Source organism: Dendrobates tinctorius, unplaced genomic scaffold, assembly GCF_039654945.1.
Source record: "Dendrobates tinctorius isolate UK_male_01 unplaced genomic scaffold, ASM3965494v1 ptg000152l, whole genome shotgun sequence".
Lineage (NCBI taxonomy): Eukaryota > Metazoa > Chordata > Amphibia > Anura > Dendrobatidae > Dendrobates > Dendrobates tinctorius.
Window position 1 is genome coordinate 821,171 of NW_027361819.1, and position 20,654 is coordinate 841,824.

Here is a 20,654-nt window from a genome sequence, read left to right on the forward strand (position 1 = left end):
TGGGGACCTGTGCTGCCTATTGGGGACCAATGCTGCCTATTGGGGACCTGTGCTGCCTATTGGGGACCTGCCTATTGGGGACCTGTGCTGCCTATAGGGAACAATGCTGCCTATTGTGTACCTGTGCTGTCTATTGGGGACCTGTGCTGCCTATTGGGGACCTGTGCTGCCTATAGGGCACAATGCTGCCTATTGGGGACCTGTGCTGCCTATTGGGGACCAATGCTGCCTATTGGGAACCTGTGCTGCCTATTGGGGACCTGTGCTGCCTATAGGGAACAATGCTGCCTATTGTGTACCTGTGCTGCCTATTGGGGACCAATGCTGCCTATTGGGGACCTGTGCTGCCGATAGGGAACAATGCTGTCTATTGGGGACCTGTGCCTGCCTATTGTGGACCTATGCTGCCTATTGGGGACCTGTGCTGCCTATAGGGAACAATGCTGCCTATTGGGGACCTGTGCTGCCTATTGGGGACCTGTTCTGATCTAATTCCAATTTATTTTTTTTCAACTGTTTGACTGCGCCCCTACTTGTATATGTTTGAGGAAAAGGTGCGTGTAAATGTGTGACTTAATAATGGCTGTGGCTTAAAATGGGTGTGGTTTTCCTACACACAAACACAGAACCTGTTGTTAAAAATTTGAATCCCACCCCTGGCTTCATCCATTGGTTTTGCATGGGAATGTTAAAAACTGCTGTGAAAAATACAAAATGTCTAACTTTTTTACTATCTAAAGCAAAAAATTACCCATTTCGACATGGTCATGTTTGTAAAGCTAATCGCTAGACGTGATGTTGGGTTAGTGACCTGAAACCTAGTGACTAGATGTCAGTAAATAGTGCGGGACACACAACGCTGTGTGGCATCTGTATATACAGCAAAATTCTACAACCGGACTAACTTTTGGGTGACGGACCCCCGAACCCTCAACACATTAACACTTACATGTCCGGAAGAGCAGAGGAAACAGCAGAAGTCCTAGGAAAGCCATGAGACGTGTCGTTATGTGAAGCGTCCTGCATTGTAAACCAGCCGAGGCTGTACAGAAAGTGGAATGTCCCATAATATCACATGACTCGCTGTGCAAAGGAGAAAAATCACCAGGAAGAAGAAATGCTGAAAACCTTCTAAAAGAAAAAATGTTGTGTCCATAGCTACAATCTACAGTGCAGGGAACGTTTTTTACAAGCTCTAGACGGCTCAGTTCTCACTGAGGTTTTTTTAATGTATTCAAAAACCACAGCGGTTTAAAAAAAAAAAAATATTGAGAAAAAGGAGATGTGTTCCAGCTTCTTTGAATCCAAAAATGAATTAGAAAATGCTTCTTAAACGATGGCAATGGCAGAGTTCACACGGCAAGATATAGTTACGCGTTTCAAACACTCGAGGTGTCCTTTTTCAAACTTTTCAACGTTTTCCTGAAGTGGCTTCACGTGGGAAAATTCAATCTCTGCATCTATTTTGTGTATATTCAATACTTTGTTTATTATTACATTTTCTTAAAAAAAATACAATTCTGGCGTCTTGACATTTTTTTTGTTCGAAGAAGCTGGGCGAAACGTGCGCGTCGGGGCTGTTGGCAGGAGCTCTATTATGCGCTCTAAGAGGCAGACCATACAGGTATACTAAATCTATTTTACTCCTGGCTTCATTGTTCAATCCTGAGCATTTTGTTGCATGAGCGTTCAAGTTCTTGTGGCTGGGTAAATAAATATATTTTTTCTAATTATTATTGGGACAAACTTTAAACTTTCACCCATGTACTCAAGAAATCTTCGAAAAAAAGAGAGGGGAATGATCCAGCTTCCAAAAATAATCCAAAATTTATTGCAGCATATTAAAAACAGAGAGTAGTGGACAGGCCGCACATATCATCAACAGCAACGCGTTTCGAACAGTCAAATGTTCTTTCTCAAAGCTGCTCCAAGTTAATGGTGATATGGTTATATAAGATAAGATAAGATAAGATAATCCTTTAATCATCCCACCATGGGGAAATTCAGAGCATTACAGCAGCAAGGCAGGAACAAGTACAGATACAGATGCATAAAGGCATTACATTAACAGTAGGTAAGTACATATACGAAAAAAAAAAAGATATAACCGGACTATCACAACTTTGGATCTATCAGTTCTCTGTTTGGGTCGTTCTACGTTTTGGACAGTGCTGGTTATACAGCCTAACTGCAGCAGGAAGGAAGGACTTTTGATAGCGCTCCCTCTCACATTTAGGATGAAGTAGCCGGTCACTGACAGTACTTCACATCTTTGTCACGGTCTCATGCCTTGGGATGGGAATCATTCTGCACCATGTAGCTCACCTTGGCCAGTATCCTCCTGTCGCCTACTTCCTGAACTGGATCAAGGGGCCATCCCAGGACAGAGCTGGCCCTTCTAATCAGTTTGTCCAGCCTATTCCTGTTCCTGGTTAATATGCCACTACCCCAGCACCCCACACCAAAGAAGATGACTGATGCCACAACAGAGTTGAAGAAGGATGCAAGGAGTGCCCCCCTAACTCCGAAGGCTCTCAGCCTTCTGAGCAGATAAAGCTTACTGTGGCCCTTCCTGTACACTGCATCCAAGTGATGGGCCCAGTCAAGCTTATTATTGAGGATCACACCAAGGTACTTATAGGAGTCGACTATCTCAATGTCATTTCCCTGAATGTTCACCACTACTGGTGGATTTTTTCCCTTGCGAAAGTCCACCACCAATTCCTTGGTCTTCCCGGAATTAATCCTAAGGTGGTTCCTCTGACACCACTCCACAAAAGCTTGGTTAGTATCTCTGTACTCTCTTTCATCTCCTCCTGTGATGAGGCCTAATATTGCAGAGTCATCAGAATACTTCTGCAAGTAGCAGCTAGATGAGTTGCACTTAAAATCCGCAGTGTACAGTGTGAAGCGAAAAGGGGCAAGAACTGTACTTTGAGGTGCCCCTGTATTGCAGATCACCGTGTCTGACACACTGTCCCGAACCTTTACAAACTGAGGTCGGTTCGTGAGGTAGTTAAGGATCCAGGTGGAGAGTTGGAGGTCCACGCCAACAAGGCCCAGCTTGTCTCACAGTAGACCTGGCTGTATGGTATTAAAAGCACTAGAGAAATCGAAGAACATTATTCTCACAGTGTTCCCAGGTTTCTCCAGGTGAGAGAGAGTCCTATCTAGAAGGTGGATAATGGCATCATCCACACCAATGCCCGGCCTGTAGGCAACCTGGAGAGGGTCCATATCCGAGCTCACTAGAGGACGGAGACGTGTGAGAACCAATCTCTCTAGTACCTTCATCAGGTGTGATGTCAATGCTACAGGTCTATAGTCATTAAGGTCTTTCGGATAAGGTTTCTTCGGAACTGGTACCACACACAATAATTTCCACAGTTGTGGTACTATACCTATTCTCAGGCTCATATTGAACAGATATGTAATGATCTCACTCAGCTGGTGCCCGCAGGTTTTGATTAGCCTTGCACTGATGCCGTCAGGACCTGCAGCCTTCAAAACTTTGATCTTATCCAGTTCTTTTGCAACCTGGGTTCTTGTGAAGAACAGACCCTGGCTCAGTTGACAAGTTGCAGTAGGGGGTGAGGTTATTGTAGCAGAGAGGTGTGAATGGTATGCAGGGGCAGGAGCAGCCAGTGTGTGATTAAATCTGTTAAAGAATAGATTAAGTTCATTAAGCCCCTCTTTATCTACAACCATCCTGGAGACAGTCTGTCTATGCCCAGATATAGACTTTAGACCCTTCCAGACTTCATGAATCCTTTTCTGTGACAATTTCAGTTCAATCTTTCTCTTATAATTAGCTTTTCCCTGCCCGATAAGATCCTTCAGATCTTTCTGCACCTCTCTCAGCCTGCCCTTGTCACCTGATCTGAAGGCCAACTTCTTCTCTTTGAGAAGAGCCTTTATTCCGGGGCTGATCCATGGTTTATTGTTAGAGAAACACCTCACTACTTTTGTGGGTACCGTGTTGTCTACACAGAAATTAATGTAGTCCGTTATACAGTGTGTGAGACCATCCATGTCATCACCATAGGAATCTTGCAGCACATCCCAAGTGGTTGTTTCAAAGCAGTCTCTCAGAGCATCATCACTCTCCTCAGTCCATATCCTCACTGTGCAAGTGACAGCATGTTCTCTCTGTACAAGTGGCTTGTACACGGGTTTGAGGTGCACTAGGTTGTGATCCGATCTTCCAAGGGGCGGTAGGACTGACGAGGCATATGCCCATCTCACATTGGCAAAGAACAAGTCCAATATTTTGTTGTCTCTAGTGAGGCAGGTAACATACTGTGTGCAACCGGGTAGTATGGATGCTGGAGACACATGATTGAAGTCTCCCGAAACCAGAAGGAGTGCTTGGGGGTGAAGGGACTGCATCATGCTCACTGTGAATTGTAGGACCTCAGTGGCGGCATCAGCTTTCGCAGAAGGGGGGACATATGCAGCTATCATGATTACATGCAATAGTTCCCTCGGTAAATAAAAAGGTCTCATGCCCACAGCTAATAGCTCAATGTCCTTACAGCATGTTTGCTCTTTGACCACGATATGCCTAGAGTCACACCATCTATCATTCACAAATATCGCTAGCCCTCTGCCTTTCCTCTTACCGCTCTCCCTTGTCCTGTCCGCGCGAATGAGTTTAAAGCCATCCAACGAGGCAACAGTGTCCGGAGTACCCTCGGTGAGCCAGGTCTCTGTAAACAGCAACATACTGCACTCCCTTAATTCCCGATGATGTCTGGTCAGCACCAACAGTTCGTCCATCTTATTCCCGAGTGACCTCACATTGCCCATAATGACGGAGGGAAGAGCAGGTCTATAACGCCTTCTTCTAGCTTTCCTGAGGGCTCCAGCTCTGCAACCTCTTCTCTTAGTCCTCCTTATTTCTGGTAGAATGTCCTCTGGTCTATTAGCAACATGCTGCCTTGCTGTATCCCTAAGCAGCAGTATAGCTTCTCTGGAGTAGACAATAGGGTCTTTTTCAGTTCCTGGATTTCCCAACACAATAGATCCAAGTAAAAACAAGGTAAAAAGTCCATCAAAGGTTCAGGTCCTCTTATGGTTTTCCATAGTGCAATGTCCTTTGGAGTAACAATAAAAAAGAGAAAGGAAAAATAGAAAAAATAGAGAAAAAAGGAGAGCAAAGAAGGAGCTACTGTAACAGGCTGCCACTCCAGCGGCGCCAGGAAGTGAAATACCCGTCACAGCCAATAAAAATTCACAGAGTCACATGGTACACAGAAACCAATCAATTAAAAACGCAATTACCACAAAGAATTTTACAAAAAAAAACCAAACAAAAATAGAAATAAGAACAAACAATACAATTACAATATACCCTAGTATTGGAACATTATTTCTTTATGAGCATTTAGCCCAGCAGGATAACAAGTGTTCAAGCAAAAAATCCAGTATGCCGCCCGTGTCATAAGGCATCTCTTAATGTCTCCTCCTCTTACTGACATAGTTACTTTCTCAATTCCAATAACTTGTAGAGATGCCGTACTTCTCTGATGTCAGTTATCTACTATTGTGGCGCCCCTGAGGCTTCAGTCGCCACAGAGGTACTGAACTTCTCCTAAGGTGTAGTGCCCCACCATCCAGGTAGGCTGGGAACTCCTTTCCGCATTCCAACACCTGCACCCCACACACAAGATAGTTCAGCAGGGACCCATCCATGCTTTATGCTGGAAAGGTCATAGGGTGCCTTTTGTGGTCCCTGGCTTCGTAACACGAGAGGTGCTGGGGAGGCGGGAGGAGTTAGATATAAAAGAGAGGGAAGGTGTAGAATTTCAGGTCAGTCTGACAGAAGGTCAGTCTGGGGTGAGTCTCAGAGAGAGAGCAGGCTGACAGCAGGTCAGCCTGAGAGGAGCTCAAGGCGGAGGAAGGCAGTCAGACAGGAGAGGCTGAGGACTGGTCTTAGTGGAACGAGCTCCTCAGGGAAGGAAGAGAAGGAGAAAGAGATGTAGACTGAAGACTACAGATTCCATAAGGGAGAGAGAGAACAGATTGGAACGAAGGAGAATAGAAGGACGGTGGGAAGCAGGTTGAGAAAGCGAGAGAACCTTTCCAGTCCAGAGAGCGCAAAGGCCGGGGCCCGGTCCCCGAGGTTGATTGGAACTTTATGTCCGGCAACAGACACCGGAGGAGTAGTGAGCCGCTAATGCCTTGCTCCCATCATAGACTTGGGACACAACAGCAACTGAATAGAGAGCCGAGACGCAGTGAGGAGTCCCCGAGCAGGCTACAGCTGTCTGTCATACAAGTAAAGACTAGGAACACCTAGAGAGAGGCATTCCAGGGTAACTGTTGTGAGTTCATTCTCCCCTCCGTCACTGAGGCCTGGTGAACTCCCTATTCTAGTGAAGGAAGGTAGTGAGCCTGATTATCAGGCACCTGGTACTAATGAAGACGATTGGCTGAGTGGAGTCACTGACTGGATTTAAGGCAGCCTACGCCCTTTCTGCCCTGCGGGTGATTTCTCTGTGGACTCTTGGACACCAGTCTGATTCCTGCTCTCCTAAAGCTAAGTTTTCTGTTTTGCCTTTTGCATTTAAGATTTGTTTTTGTTTTTCTTGCTTTTTGGATTCTGCCACTCCCTGCTGGAGTGTGCAGTGTTCCGTTACCTCTGTCTTCTGAAAGTACCTGAGTGCTGATTTAGTTTTTGAAGCTTAGTTGCTTCAGGGCCATTTTTATATCAGCTTGTTGGCTTTTGTCTCTGATAGGGTTTTGGCAGATTGCAGACAGCAGCCTTCCTATCCGTTCCTATCTAGGTAGTTTTTGGGCCCCGTCTTTGCTCAGCCTGTCTTTCTGTCTGTGTGTTTTCATCTTGCTTCACCATCATTATATGTGGGGGGCTGCCTATTGCTTTGGGGTCTGCTCTGGGGCAGTTAGATTTCCCCTTTCCTTCTTTAGGCCTATGTATCTCTCCGGCTGTGAACGAGGGGTCTAGGTCATCGTAGGAACCCCCCACGGCTACTGCTAGTTGTGTTGATAGGTTCAGGGGTCTGCAATCTGATAGTTGCCAACTTCTCTGGTTTTCTGGACTTAGCTAGCATTTCTGTTTTTGCCTCCTATGGTGACTCAATCATAACAGAATCACCCGCCAAACCGCAGATCCTGGGGTACTCAATAGCAGGAAAGAATTGTGTTTAAAAAAAAAAAAAAAAAGTGGAGTTTGTATATTCTTTCCTCTATATCTCTGAGGCCGTAGGGGGAATTTTTTTTTCTCTCAATGGAGATAAAGCAAGTGTCTAATCGCGTGGAGCAGCTCGCTGCTGAAGTGCGAGGAATTTCCGCCTATCTTGCTCGTTCACATGCTGTTGAACCAAAGATCCCCACACCTGATGTATTTTTTGGGGATCGATCTAAGTTTTTGAGTTTCAAAAATAATTGTAAATTATTTTTTGCTTTGAAGCCTAACTCGTCAGGGAGCCCCGCGCAGCAGGTTAAAATTGTCATCTCTTTGCTGCGCGGCGATCCCCAGGATTGGGCGTTTTCTTTGAAACCAGATGACCCTATTCTGACTAATGTGAATGCATTTTTTCAAGCCTTGGGGTTGCTGTACGACGAACCTAATGCTGTTGATCAGGCTGAAAAGACCCTGTTAGCATTGAACCAGGGTCGAGAATCTGCAGAGTTGTACTGTCAAAAGTTCCGAAAGTGGGCGGTCCTTACTACCTGGAATGATAGTGCCTTGGCTGCTCACTTTCGGAAGGGTTTGTCAGAAGCCATAAAAGATACTATGGTGGGATTTCCTGTTCCCTCTGGTCTGGACGATTCTATGTCTTTAGCCATTCAGGTTGATCGGCGTTTATGTGAACGCAGGATTACACGAGAGGTGTTGCCACCGGTTGAACAGACGTCTGAACCTATGCAATGTGATAGAGTTTTATCTAAGGCGCAACGTCAGGAATTCAGAAGGCGCAATAAGCTGTTTTTTCTGTGGAGATGCCTCACATATTATTTCTGTTTGTCCTAAACGTGAGAAACGGTTTGCACACACGTTTTCTGTTGGTGGGGTTCAGCCTAAGTTTCTTTTGGCGATTACTCTGATCTGTTCCCTGTCCACATTTTCCGCCAAGGCTTTTGTGGATTCGGGAGCAGCACTAAACCTAATGGACTTGGATTTTGCTAAACGTTGTGGATTTCCGATGACACCTCTGCAGACACCTATCCCTTTGAGGGGAATTGATGCTACCCCTCTGGCTAAAAATAAACCTCAGTTTTGGACCCAGTTGGTCATGCGGGTCGCCCCAGACCATCAAGAAAATTGCAGATTTTTGGTGTTGCATGGTCTGCATGATGCCGTTGTTCTGGGGTTTCCCTGGTTGCAGATTCATAATCCAGTTTTGGATTGGAAGTCTGTGTCTGTGGTGAGTTGGGGTTGCCAGTGTACCTTTAGTGAGGCTCCGGTTTTTTCCACCTCTCCTCAGTCGCATGAGGTTCCTGACTATTTGGCCGACTTCTATGATGTATTTAGTGAGAATGAGTCTGCGTCCTTGCCTCCTCATAGGAGTTATGACTGTGCAATTGAACTAAGCCCGGGGTGTAAATTTCCTAAGGGTCGGCTCTTCAATTTATCTGTACCCGAGCACGAGGCTATGCGGTCCTATATTAAGGAGGCATTGGAGAAGGGTCATATTAGACCATCCTCTTCACCCTTAGGTGCCGTTTTTTTTTTTTGTGGCCAAGAAGGATGGTTCTTTAAGGCCTTGTATTGATTATCGTGCCCTCAATAAAATTACTATTAAATATCAGTATCCGTTACCCCTGATTTCGGATCTATTCTCTAGAGTCAGAGGTGCTTTCTGGTTTACCAAGCTTGACCTCAGGGGGGCGTATAATCTTATCCGCATTAAGCAGGGGGATGAATGGAAGACGGCGTTTAATACTCCGGAGGGACATTTTGAGTACCTGGTGATGCCTTTTGGGCTCACTAATGCCCCTTCTGTCTTCCAGTGCTTCATGAACGATATTTTCCGAGACTTTCTCGATAAATTTTTGATTATCTATCTGGACAATATTTTGATCTTCTCCAAGGATTGGGATGCTCATGTGGAACATATTCGGACTGTGTTCCGGATCTTGAGAGAGAATTCTCTGTATGTCAAAGGATCAAAATGCCTTTTTGGAGTACAGAGGATTTCTTTTTTGGGATTTATTTTGTCTCCGTCAACTATTGAAATGGACCCGGCCAAGGTACAGGCCATTTATGATTGGGTTCAGCCCACTTCTTTGAAGGCCCTCCAGAAGTTTTTGGGTTTTGCTAATTTTTATCGGAAATTTATAGCTAAATTTTCTAGTATTGCCAAACCATTGACTGACCTGACCAGGAAGGGTGCGGATGTGTTGAATTGGTCTCCGGAGGCGGTTGCTTCCTTTCAGGAGCTGAAGCGTAGATTTACCTCCGCCCCGGTTCTGCGGCAACCTGATGTCTCACTCCCGTTTCAGGTAGAGGTGGATGCTTCTGAGATTGGTGCAGGAGCAGTGTTGTCCCAAAAGGATCCGGTAACATCTAAAATGAATCCCTGTGCTTTCTTTTCCCGAAAGTTCTCTCCATCTGAACGTAACTATGATGTGGGGAATCGGGAACTGTTGGCCATGAAATGGGCATTTGAGGAGTGGAGACATTGGTTGGAGGGAGCCAAACATCAAGTTGTGGTCCTCACTGACCACAAAAATTTGATTTACCTAGAGTCGGCTAAACGCTTGAACCCTAGACAGGCTAGGTGGGCCTTGTTTTTTACACGTTTTGATTTTGTGGTCTCTTTCCTTCCTGGAACTAAGAATGTTAAGGCAGACGCCCTCTCTAGGAGTTTCTTGGCTGATTCTCCTGTGGTGACCAAGCCTGCTACCATCTTAGGCGAAGGGGTAGTTCTTTCTGCCATCTCGCCCGATTTGAGACTTGCTCTGCAAGAGATCCAGGAGGACAAACCTGAGCGTTGCCCCAGTGGAAAGTAGTATGTTCCTGACCAGTGGAAGAAGAGAGTGATATCTGAAGTTCATTGCTCTGCATTGGCTGGTCATCCGGGTATTTTTGGTACTAGAGATCTGGTGAGTCGCTCTTTTTGGTGGCCCACCTTGTCTCATGATGTCAGGAATTTTGTGCAGTCCTGTGGGACTTGCTCCCGGTCTAAAACTTGTTCTCGCTCTAGTGGGTTGTTGATGCCTTTGCCGGTCCCCAGGAGGCCATGGACCCATATTTCAATGGATTTCATCTCTGATATGCCGGTCTCTCAAAGAATGACTGTTATTTGGGTGATTTGTGATAGGTTCTCTAAGATGGTTCATCTTGTACCACTCCCTAAGTTGCCATCTTCCTCTGAGTTGGTGCCCCTGTTTTTGCAACAGGTGGTTCGCTTGCACGGGATTCCTGAGAACATTGTATCTGACAGAGGAGTTCAATTTGTGTCTAAATTTTGGAGGACGTTCTGTTCCAAGTTGGGAATTCAGTTGTCCTCCTCTGCTTTTCACCCTCAGACCAATGGGCAGACAGAGAGAACAAACCAGACCTTGGAGTCGTATTTGAGATGTTTTATTTCCGCTGATCAGAATGATTGGGTTTCATTTTTGCCCTTGGCCGAATTTGCTTTAAATAATAGAGCTAGTTCTGCCACTTTGATGTCACCTTTTTTTTGTAACTTTGGGTTTCATCCCCGATTTTCTTCAGGGCAGGTGGAGCCCTCTGCCTGCCCAGGTGTTGACACTGTGGTGGAGAGAATGCACCAGATCTGGGACCAAGTGGTGGATAAGTTATCTCTCTCCCAGGAGAAGGCCCAGCGGTTTTCCAATCGACATAGGACCATTGGTTCCCAGTTTAAGATTGGTGATATGGTGTGGTTATCATCAAAAAATATTGCTATGAAGGTGGCTTCTCCTAAGTTTAAGCCTAGATTTATTGGACCTTACAAGATTTTGGAGATTATCAATCCGGTCTCTTTTCGTTTGGCTCTTCCTGTCACATTTAAGATCCATAATGTGTTCCATAAGTCCTTGTTGAAGAGGTTTGTTGAGCCAGTTGTGTCTGAGGTGGCACCTCCGGACCCTGTATTGGTTGAAGGTAACTTGGAATATGAGGTAGAGAAAATTCTGGATTCCCGTCTGGCTAGACGGAGACTCCAGTATTTGGTTAAGTGGAAGGGTTATGGTCAGGAGGATAATTCCTGGGTCTCTGCCTCTGATATTCATGCCAAAAGATTGGTGCGTGCCTTTCATCGGGCTCACCCTGATCACCCTGGTAGCGTTGTTGAGGGTTCGGTGACCCCTCCTCAAGGGGGGGGTACTGTTGTGAGTTCATTCTCCCCTCCGTCACTGAGGCCTGGTGAACTCCCTATTCTAGTGAAGGAAGGTAGTGAGCCTGATTATCAGGCACCTGGTACTAATGAAGATGATTGGCTGAGTGGAGTCACTGACTGGATTTAAGGCAGCCTACGCCCTTTCTGCCCTGAGAGTGATTTCTCTGTGGACTCTTGGACACCAGTCTGATTCCTGCTCTCCTAAAGTTAAGTTTTCTGTTTTGCCTTTTGCATTTAAGATTTGTTTTTGTTTTTCTTGCTTTTTGGATTCTGCCACTCCCTGCTGGAGTGTGCAGTGTTTCGTTACCTCTGTCTTCTGAAAGTACCTGAGTGCTGATTTAGTTTTTGAAGCTTAGTTGCTTCAGGGCCATTTTTATATCAGCTTGTTGGCTTTTGTCTGTGATAGGGTTTTGGCAGATTGCAGACAGCAGCCTTCCTATCCGTTCCTATCTAGGTAGTTTTTGGGCCCCGTCTTTGCTCAGCCTGTCTTTCTGTCTGTGTGTTTTCATCTTGCTTCACCGTCATTATATGTGGGGGGCTGCCTATTGCTTTGGGGTCTGCTCTGGGGCAGTTAGATTTCCCCTTTCCTTCTTTAGGCCTATGTATCTCTCCGGCTGTGAACGAGGGGTCTAGGTCATCGTAGGAACCCCCCACGGCTACTGCTAGTTGTGTTGATAGGTTCAGGGGTCTGCAATCTGATAGTTGCCAACTTCTCTGGTTTTCTGGACTTAGCTAGCATTTCTGTTTTTGCCTCCTACGGTGACTCAATCATAACAGGTAACTAAGTACTGGAGTGCTTCGCACCTAAAGGCGCATTGGAGGAGTCGTTCAGGAAGGTACATGTTGGCGGAGTGTGGAAGGGAGAATCCTATCCTGCCTGGAGGTTGGCTGGAGCCCTGACCTGGAGAACACAGTACGGAGGCAGGCAGTTGTGTAAACTGCAAACAGTGAGTAAAACTTTGGAACCGCATACTCTGGTGTCCTCCAGTTATTCCTGCACCACTACACCTGGGTACCAGCCTCCATACCATTCTGCGCCTCTCCTCATCCATTGCACCTACACTGCCCTGGGACTACAGCTCCACCTGTGGGGAGCTATACCATCTCTGCTGCACCACACCATCAGTCCCAGCGGATCTGCATGCAGCGTTGACTTACCATCTTACTTGCCAAACACCACGGGTGGCGTCACGAACTATTCATATAAACTCTAACACCATTGACATCACCGCCATTGATATTGGACACCCAGGGCCACGGACCAGGTCACCGCTGCTGTGACACATTCCCGCCTTGACACCGGCCCGGTACCGAGTACCCTGCTGCCCTGGGTGTGCGAGGGCGACCCAATTTTGGCGTCACGAACAGGATGACGAGACCCGATGCCATCGGGTCCTGTGTGCCTTGGATTTACAACTTTTGAACATGTGCAGAAGACCAAATTTAATAGACTGTAAAATCGACATTAGAAATGGCCGCTGGCGCGGAGAAGAAGGGCGTGAAGAGATGGGAGGTCCTAAGAAAAGACCGCGAAGAGTCCCTGCCTGAATTACTATGTGACCGATGCATGGCCCACCCCCCGAGGGGTTCGTATACTGGCTTGGTATGGAGGCGTGGGGAGAAGACGCCGCCCCCAGAAGGAGGGGCAGAGAAAGCCAGTGGCGAGCAGAAGGGCGGAGCAAGAAGAAGAATGCCAGAACGCCATTTTGGAGAGTGAGGGAAGGAGGCCTGCGGAGTGCGGGGAACTGAATCTCCCCGGCGCCATGGCTGACGGCTCTAACCCTGATTCCGGAATGAACTGCCGGCAATTAGCCGAGGAAATTATGGAACTGACCACCCAGCTGCGGCTGAGGCAGGAGGCCTTGGGGAGACTGAGCCGGCTGCGCGCCAAGAAGGGGCCTACACCTGCGGTACTCACGACATCGGTACCCGCTGCTGCTGCACCGGATCTTTTCCTGGCAGACCTTGCGGAGCTTGGAGCCGCTGCCATGCCACCAGCAGCGTACTCTGTTCTTTCTTTGCCGCTGATACCGGAGGAGTTGTACACAGCCCAGGGAGCAGAAGCGGAGGAAGAGGAGCCCCTGCTCGGACCTGGCGCGGCTGCGCAGGTCGCGCCAGCGACCCCCGCGGAACCGGAGCTGCCATGGGCTCCACCGCCATCCCCGATGTCTCACCGGGCAGCATCCGCTGCCTCACCACCTGCCCCGGAGCAGAGGCTGCACCGTCGGGAACTCTCAGGTATATATCCCGGCCTTCCTAATGGGTTGATGGGGAGGAGGAGGACTATGCTGGTGGGAGTACGGTTGGAGCCGGCGTGCCCGATCCGACATCTACAAGTCAGAGGGGGATCTGGATCGTTTTGGGACGGTGATCTTGGGATCCCTTCACTGCCAAATCCCCAGGCAGTTACTCATCAGCACCAACAAGCTGCAGAAGCCCAAGGAGCTAGACCTCGTACCAGACAAGACCCCATAGCAAGGAACCAGAATCAGGATAAGAACAGTTCCAGTTCAGCTTCCAGAACCCCAGGAGGGGACCACAATTGAAATTTACATTTACTAAATCTCGTTACCCAGGAGGGTTTGTTTGCACCAGTTGTGCCTTGTTTGCTATCATGTTTTTCCGGTAGCACTTTTGCTGCCTGTTTTTCTACAAATGGAACTGTGGAGATCATGAACGCTGTGTGATCCAAAACTTTCTTGTAAATAGTTTGCACCCCTTTGGGTGCTCTTTGGGTTTTACATATAAAGAGACTCTTTGCGAAGATAATATTTCTGCATGGACACTTTTCGAAGAATGATGTCTACCTCAAGGGACACTGCAAGAAATCCCGGCTGGGAGCAGTGTTCAGCACCTTACAAGAATTTTGAATGTTTTATGATAAAGTATTTGATAATGTTGTGTCTTATGAAAAGTAAATGTCTTTTATAGAATATTTGATACAGAGAATTAGAAAAGTTTTGAGATAAAATGTGAGAATTGAATAAAGAATACAGAATTGAAAGTGACAGGTGACAGGCCAAGAGTAGATGGTCAGTATCTTGCGTCCAGTAGAAGAGAAAAAGAAAAAGAGAATAATTGATAGAAAATGTAATAAAGAAAATGTGTTGAGTATAGCACTTTGAACTAGGAATTGCACTTAAGTAAATTTTTGATACTAAGATAGGAAGTTAACCTGTTTGTAACGTTTAAGAAATGTACCTCCTACATTAGGAAGATTAGATAAGTATTGTTGAATAGCATTTAAAAAATTTTGTGTGTTCCTGCATTGTACCTTTTGTTGTCTTACAGCCCGCGGACGTGCTGTGTTTAACGGGGGGTATGTGGCGCCCCTGAGACTTCAGTCGCCACAGTGGTACTGCACCTTCTCCTAAGGTGTAGTGCCCCACCATCCAGGTTACGTGGGAACTCCTTTCCGCATTTCAACACCTACACCCCACACACAAGATAGTTCAGCAGGGACCCATCCATGCTTTATGCTGGAAAGGTCATAGGGTGCCTTTTGTGGTCCCAGGCTTCGTAACACGAGAGGTGCTGGGGAGGCGGGTGGAGTTAGATATAAAAGAGAGGGAAGGTGTAGGATTTCAGGTCAGTCTGACAGAAGGTCAGTCTGGGGTGAGTCCCAGAGAGAGAGCAGGCTGACAGCAGGTCAGCCTGAGAGGAGCTCAAGGCGGAGGAAGGCAGTCAGTCAGGAGAGGCTGAGGACTGGTCTTAGTGGAACGAGCTCCTCAGGGAAGGAAGAGAAGGAGAAAGAGACGTAGACTGAAGACTACAGATTCCATAAGGGAGAGAGAGAACAGATCGGAACGAAGGAGAATAGAAGGACGGTGGGAAGCAGGTTGAGAAAGAGAGAGAACCCTTCCAGTCCAGAAAGCGCAAAGGCCAGGGCCCGGTCCCCGAGGTTGATTGCAACTTTATGTCCGGCAACAGACACCGGAGGAGTAGTGAGCCGCTAACGCCTTGCTCCCATCCTAGACTTGGGACACAACAGCAACTGAATAGAGAGCCGAGACGCAGTGAGGAGTCCCCGAGCAGGCTACAGCTGTCTGTCATACAAGTAAAGACTAGGAACACCTAGAGAGAGGTATTCCAGGGTAACTAAGTACTGGAGTGCTTCGCACCTAAAGGCGTATTGGAGGAGTCGTTCAGGAAGGTACATGTTGGCGGAGTGTGGAAGGGAGAATCCTATCCTGCCTGGAGGTTGGCTGGAGCCCTGACCTGGAGAACACAGTACGGAGGCAGGCAGTTGTGTAAACTACAAACAGTGAGTAAAGCTTTGGAACCGCATACTCTGGTGTCCTCCAGTTATTCCCGCACCACTACACCTTGGTACCAGCCTCCATACCATTCTGTGCCTCTCCTCATCCATTGCACCTACACTGCCCTGGGACTACAGCTCCACCTGTGGGGAGCTATACCATCTCTGCTGCACCACACCATCAGTCCCAGCAGATCTGCATGCAGCGTTGGCTTACCATCTTACTTGCCAAACACCACGGGTGGCGTCACGAACTATTCATATAAACTCTAACACCATTGATATCACCGCCATTGATATTGGGCGCCCAGGGCCACGGACCGGGTCACCGCTGCTGTGACACATTCCCGCCTTGACACCGGCCCGGTACCGAGTACCCCGCTGCCCTGGGTGTGCGAGGGCGACCCACTATCACCTGGAGGAATGGTTTCCATTGGATTGGTTGTGACGTGATAGCTTTATGTACCTCTATACCTCAAGAGTTAATAATTGAAGCTGTAGAGTTCCATCTCTGTAAATACAGCGATTACACTAGCGATCTGTGTAATTATGTCATTCAAGCTACATGTTTTATCATGAAACGTAATTATTTTTCTTTTGACCAACAGTTTTTCCTCCAATGTAAGGGCGGGGTTTCAATGGGGGCGTAAGCATTCCCCGTCTATTACTAATCTCGTCATGTCCTACTGGGATCAACTGTTTTTGTACACGGTGGATATCCCTTAGGGTGTGTGCACACATTGCGGATTCTGCTGCGGATCCGTAGCGTTTTTGGCCCTGCGGATCCGCAGCAGATTCTGCTGCGTTGTACAGTACCTTTAAAGTCTATGGAAACTGAAAAACGTTGTGCCCATGCTGCAGATTTTTCCACGCGGATTTGCTGCCGTTTCAAACCCGCAGCATGTGAATTCTTTTGTGCGGATCCGCAGCGGTTTGCCACCTGCTCCATTATAGGAATCCGCAGGTGTCAAACCACAGGTCAAATCCGCACAAAAACTGCAGATAATCCGCAGCAAATCTGCACTAAATCTGCAGGTAAACCGCAGGTCATTTTACCTGCGGATTTAGGCAAATCCGCACGGAAAAATCTGCAGACCCTTCCACTACGTGTGCACTTAGCCTTATTTGTCTGACATCTTCTGGTCTGTGACATGGTCTCCAGGTACTGTACCTACCTGCATGCAACCTTTGATCATTTCAAGATCTTCTCTACTCTCCCCTTATCTCTTCCTCCCACAACCGCATACAAGACTTCTCCCGTGCTTCCCCCATACTCTGCCGCAACACATTAGACTCTCACCAAATACGGAAACCTTCAAGAACCTGAAGACCCACCTGTTCCGACAAGCCTACAGCCTGCAATGTTCCTCGGTCTACTGAACCACCACACGACCTGCTCTACCCTCTCCTACTCTATCCTCACCCATCCCTGTAGACTGTGAGCCCTCGTGGGCTGGTCCCCTCTCCTTATGTACTTGGGTGTCCCTTGTCTTACACATGTTTATTGTACTTGTCTATATTTCCCCTTTTCACATGTAAAGCGCCATGGAATAAATGGCGCTATATAGATGCATAATAATAATAATATGGCAGATACATTGAAGATACACTCATTATTTGGAGTGGCGATGTGTCTGCCATACTGGAATTTGTCAGATATTTGAATACTAATGAATTTAATCTTCGTTTTACCTATAAAACTGAATCTTTTTCCATCTCGTTTTTAGATTTCAATTTGCGGGGTCTGTAAATCAATTATTACTTCAACTTACTGTAAGCCTCTGGGAGGTAATAGTATTTTACACGCCACCAGAAGTCACCCAAACCATACCATAAGATCTGTCCCTGTGGGTGAATTAACCAGGATTACCAGGAACTGCAGTGATGATGTTATTCTCACACAAGAGATCAATACATGCTGTGATAAGCTATGGAAAAAGGGTTACCCAAAGTGGTCCTTGGAACGGGCTAAGAAAATAGTGCATAAGAAAAAGCGTTGTGACCTGATAATGTCAAAAGCGGAAATTAATGGCAGTGAGGGGAACAAAAAATTGGTGTGTTCTATTCAATACAGCCCTCAGTTTAATGCTATTAGGGCTTCAATCCGTAAAAATATCTCAATCCTTTATGAGGATGACATATTATCTACTATTATATCAGGGGGCTGTCAAATTGTAGCCAAAAAGACCACTACATTGGCCAATGTGATTTCACTGAGTTTTTTTTTATTCAGAAGCCAGAAAATGCACATGGCTGCATCATATTGGGTTTTACCATTGTGGTTCATCTAGATGCAGGACGTGCATTCATTCTACAATAGTGCACTCATTTTCAGATAGCGGTAATAACCAACAATATAAAATCAAAGAATTTATTAATTGTAATACTAAGAATGTGGTTTATTTAATTAGATGTACTGAATGTACCGTATATACTCGTGTATAAGCCGACCCCCTAATTTTGCCACAAAAAACTGGGAAAACGTATTGACTTGCATATAAGCCTAGGGTTAATGGTGGTCCAAGAAGATGCTCCATAGATAAACCCCCCCATATGCTGCTGCACAAGAGTTAATGCTGGCCCAAGAAAATGCTCCATAAATACCCCCCATATGCTGCTGCACAAGGGTTAATGCTGCCCCATAAGATGCTCCATAAATACCCCCCATATGCTGCTGCACAAGGGTTAATGCTGGCCCATAAGATGCTCCATAAATACCTCCCATATGCTGCTGCACAAGGGTTAATGCTGGCCCATAAGATGCTCCATAAATACCCCCCACAATATGCTACTGAACAAGGGTTAATGCTGCTCCATGAATACCCCCCATAATATGCTGCTGCGCAAGGGTTAATGCTGGCCCATAGGATGCTCCATAAATACCCCCCATATGCTGCTGCACAAGGGTTAATGCTGCTCCATGAAATGCTCCATAAATACCCCCCATAATATGCTGCACAAGGGTTAATGCTGCCCCATAAGATGCTCCATAAATACCCCCCATATGCTGCTGCACAAGGGTTAATGCTGCCCCATAAATACCCCTTATTTGCTGCTGTAATTAGAAAAAAAGATGACATACTCACCTCTCCGTCGCTGGGGTCCAGGTGCCGGTGTCCTGAGCCCCCGGCACCGGCGATATTTACTGCTCTATGTTCCATAGCCGTCCATCGCTGTGTCTCCCGGCTCTCTGCAGTGACATTCATCAGAGGACGCTTACTGACTACGTCATCGCGCCCTCTGATGTCACAGCAGGAGGACCCAGAGACACAGCGGTGCATGGCGATGGAACGGGGACAGGTGAATATTGCTCTGTCTCCCGTCATTCTCACCCCTCCTGGCGCACGGTCTTCTGTGCAGCCCCTTCTCCATTGGTTGTCTGCTTCCTGCATTCAGCGGTCACGTGGTACCACTCATTAAACTCATAAATATGCGCATATTCATGAGTTTAATGAGCGGTACCACGTAACTGCTGAACGCAGGAAGCAGAAGACTGAGGGAGAAGCAGGGGCTGCAGAGACATGCCAGGAGGGGTGAGAATGGTCTCTGACACCCCCGCTCCCCCTGCCCACCCCCCGGTATATGACTCGAGTATAAGCCGAGAGGGGGACTTTCAGCCCCAAAAAATGGGCTGAAAATCTTGGCTTATACACGAGTATATACGGTAATTTGAACTATGTAGGATGTACAACCCGCATGCTAAAAACAAGATTATCGGAGCATATTACTGATATTATTTCTCTTACCAGCTTGAACCGCACGTCATTTGCATCCAAGCACTTTTGTCCCAACACCAGAGAAGTACGACATCTCTACAAGTTACTGGAATTGAGAAAGTAACTATGTCAGTAAGAGGAGGAGACATTAAGAGATGCCTTATGACACGGGAGGCATACGGGATGTTGCTTGAACACTTGTTATCCTTCTGGGCTAAATGCTCGTAAAGAAATAATGTTCCACTACTAGGGTATATTGTAATGGTATTGTTTGTTCTTATTTCTTTGCTTTTTTTTTTTGGTGGAAAATTCTTTGTTGTAATTGCGTTTTTAATTGATTGGTTTCTGTGTACCATGTGACTTTGTGAATTTTTATTGGCAGTGACGGGTATATAACAATATCACCATGAATTTGGAGTAGCTTTGAGAAAGAACATTTGACTGTTCGAAACGCGTTGCTGTTGATGATATGTGCGGCCTCTCCACTACTCTCTGCTTTTAATATATGCTGCAATAAATTTTGGATTATTTTTGGAAGCTGGATCATTCCCTTCTCTCTTTTTCGAATTATCTGCACGTCACGATTACACGAGATCCCTGCTTCCTCGCACCATATTACTATGCAGGTGAGCTGGTTTTCCCTTTATTTTTGTACTCAAGGAATCCTGCCTGAAGAAGGAGCCTCTGTGCTCTGAAAGCTTGCAAACATATTATTTTCTGGTTAGCCAATAAAGGTATCACTCCAAGAATACTTTTGTCATCATTGGGCAGAAAAGTATTGACATTGATTTTTCTGGCTAACACGGTACCACAATATAATTTGTTATTGTACCCATGTAAAGGAATCTCAAACACCTCAATTTACAATCACTCTCTGAGTCCCTTCTCCCTCTTACAGACATAGCTTCCCTTCATGACACAGATGCTGCTGCCACTTTTTATAACACCACAATAACAGCAACACTTAATTCAGCTGCCCCCCTCACGCAGAGCAAAACTCGTACAAACAACAGGCAGCCCTGGCTGACCAGCCTGACCAAAGAACTGAGACGGGTTTCCAGGGCCGCTGAGAACCCATTCTACTGAGCACTTCAGCGCATACAAGCAGTCCCTTGCCAGCTTCAAGTCCACGCTCTCTGCCGCAAAACAAACTTACTTCGCATCTCTCATATCCTCCCTGTCTCACAACCCTAAACAACTCTTCAACACTTTCAATTCTCTACTCCGTCCCACAGCACCTCCTCCCCCTCCTCTCATTTCTGCTGAAGACTTTGCCTCATTCTTTAAGCAGAAGATCGACAAGATCAGACAAAACTTTGGTCCACAGCCCCCAATGCCCCTCTTAGCCGCTCAGCCCTGTTCTGCAAA

At 46.6% G+C, this 20,654-nt stretch overlaps 1 protein-coding gene across 2 annotated transcripts in view; it reads right to left on the reverse strand.

The window, feature by feature from the left end:
- LOC141050662 (uncharacterized) overlaps positions 1-1,050 on the reverse strand; it is a 56,296-nt gene extending 55,246 nt beyond the window's left edge. Inside the window, exon 1 of one of the 2 annotated variants that reach the window (XM_073547252.1) lies at positions 950-1,050. In XM_073547252.1, coding sequence (XP_073403353.1) covers positions 950-995 — 46 coding nt within the window. In that variant the 5' untranslated portion in view covers positions 996-1,050. The remainder of the gene's footprint in view (positions 1-949) is intronic. The other variant, XM_073547253.1, reaches the window with a different exon arrangement.
- Between the last annotated feature and the right edge of the window lie 19,604 nt (positions 1,051-20,654).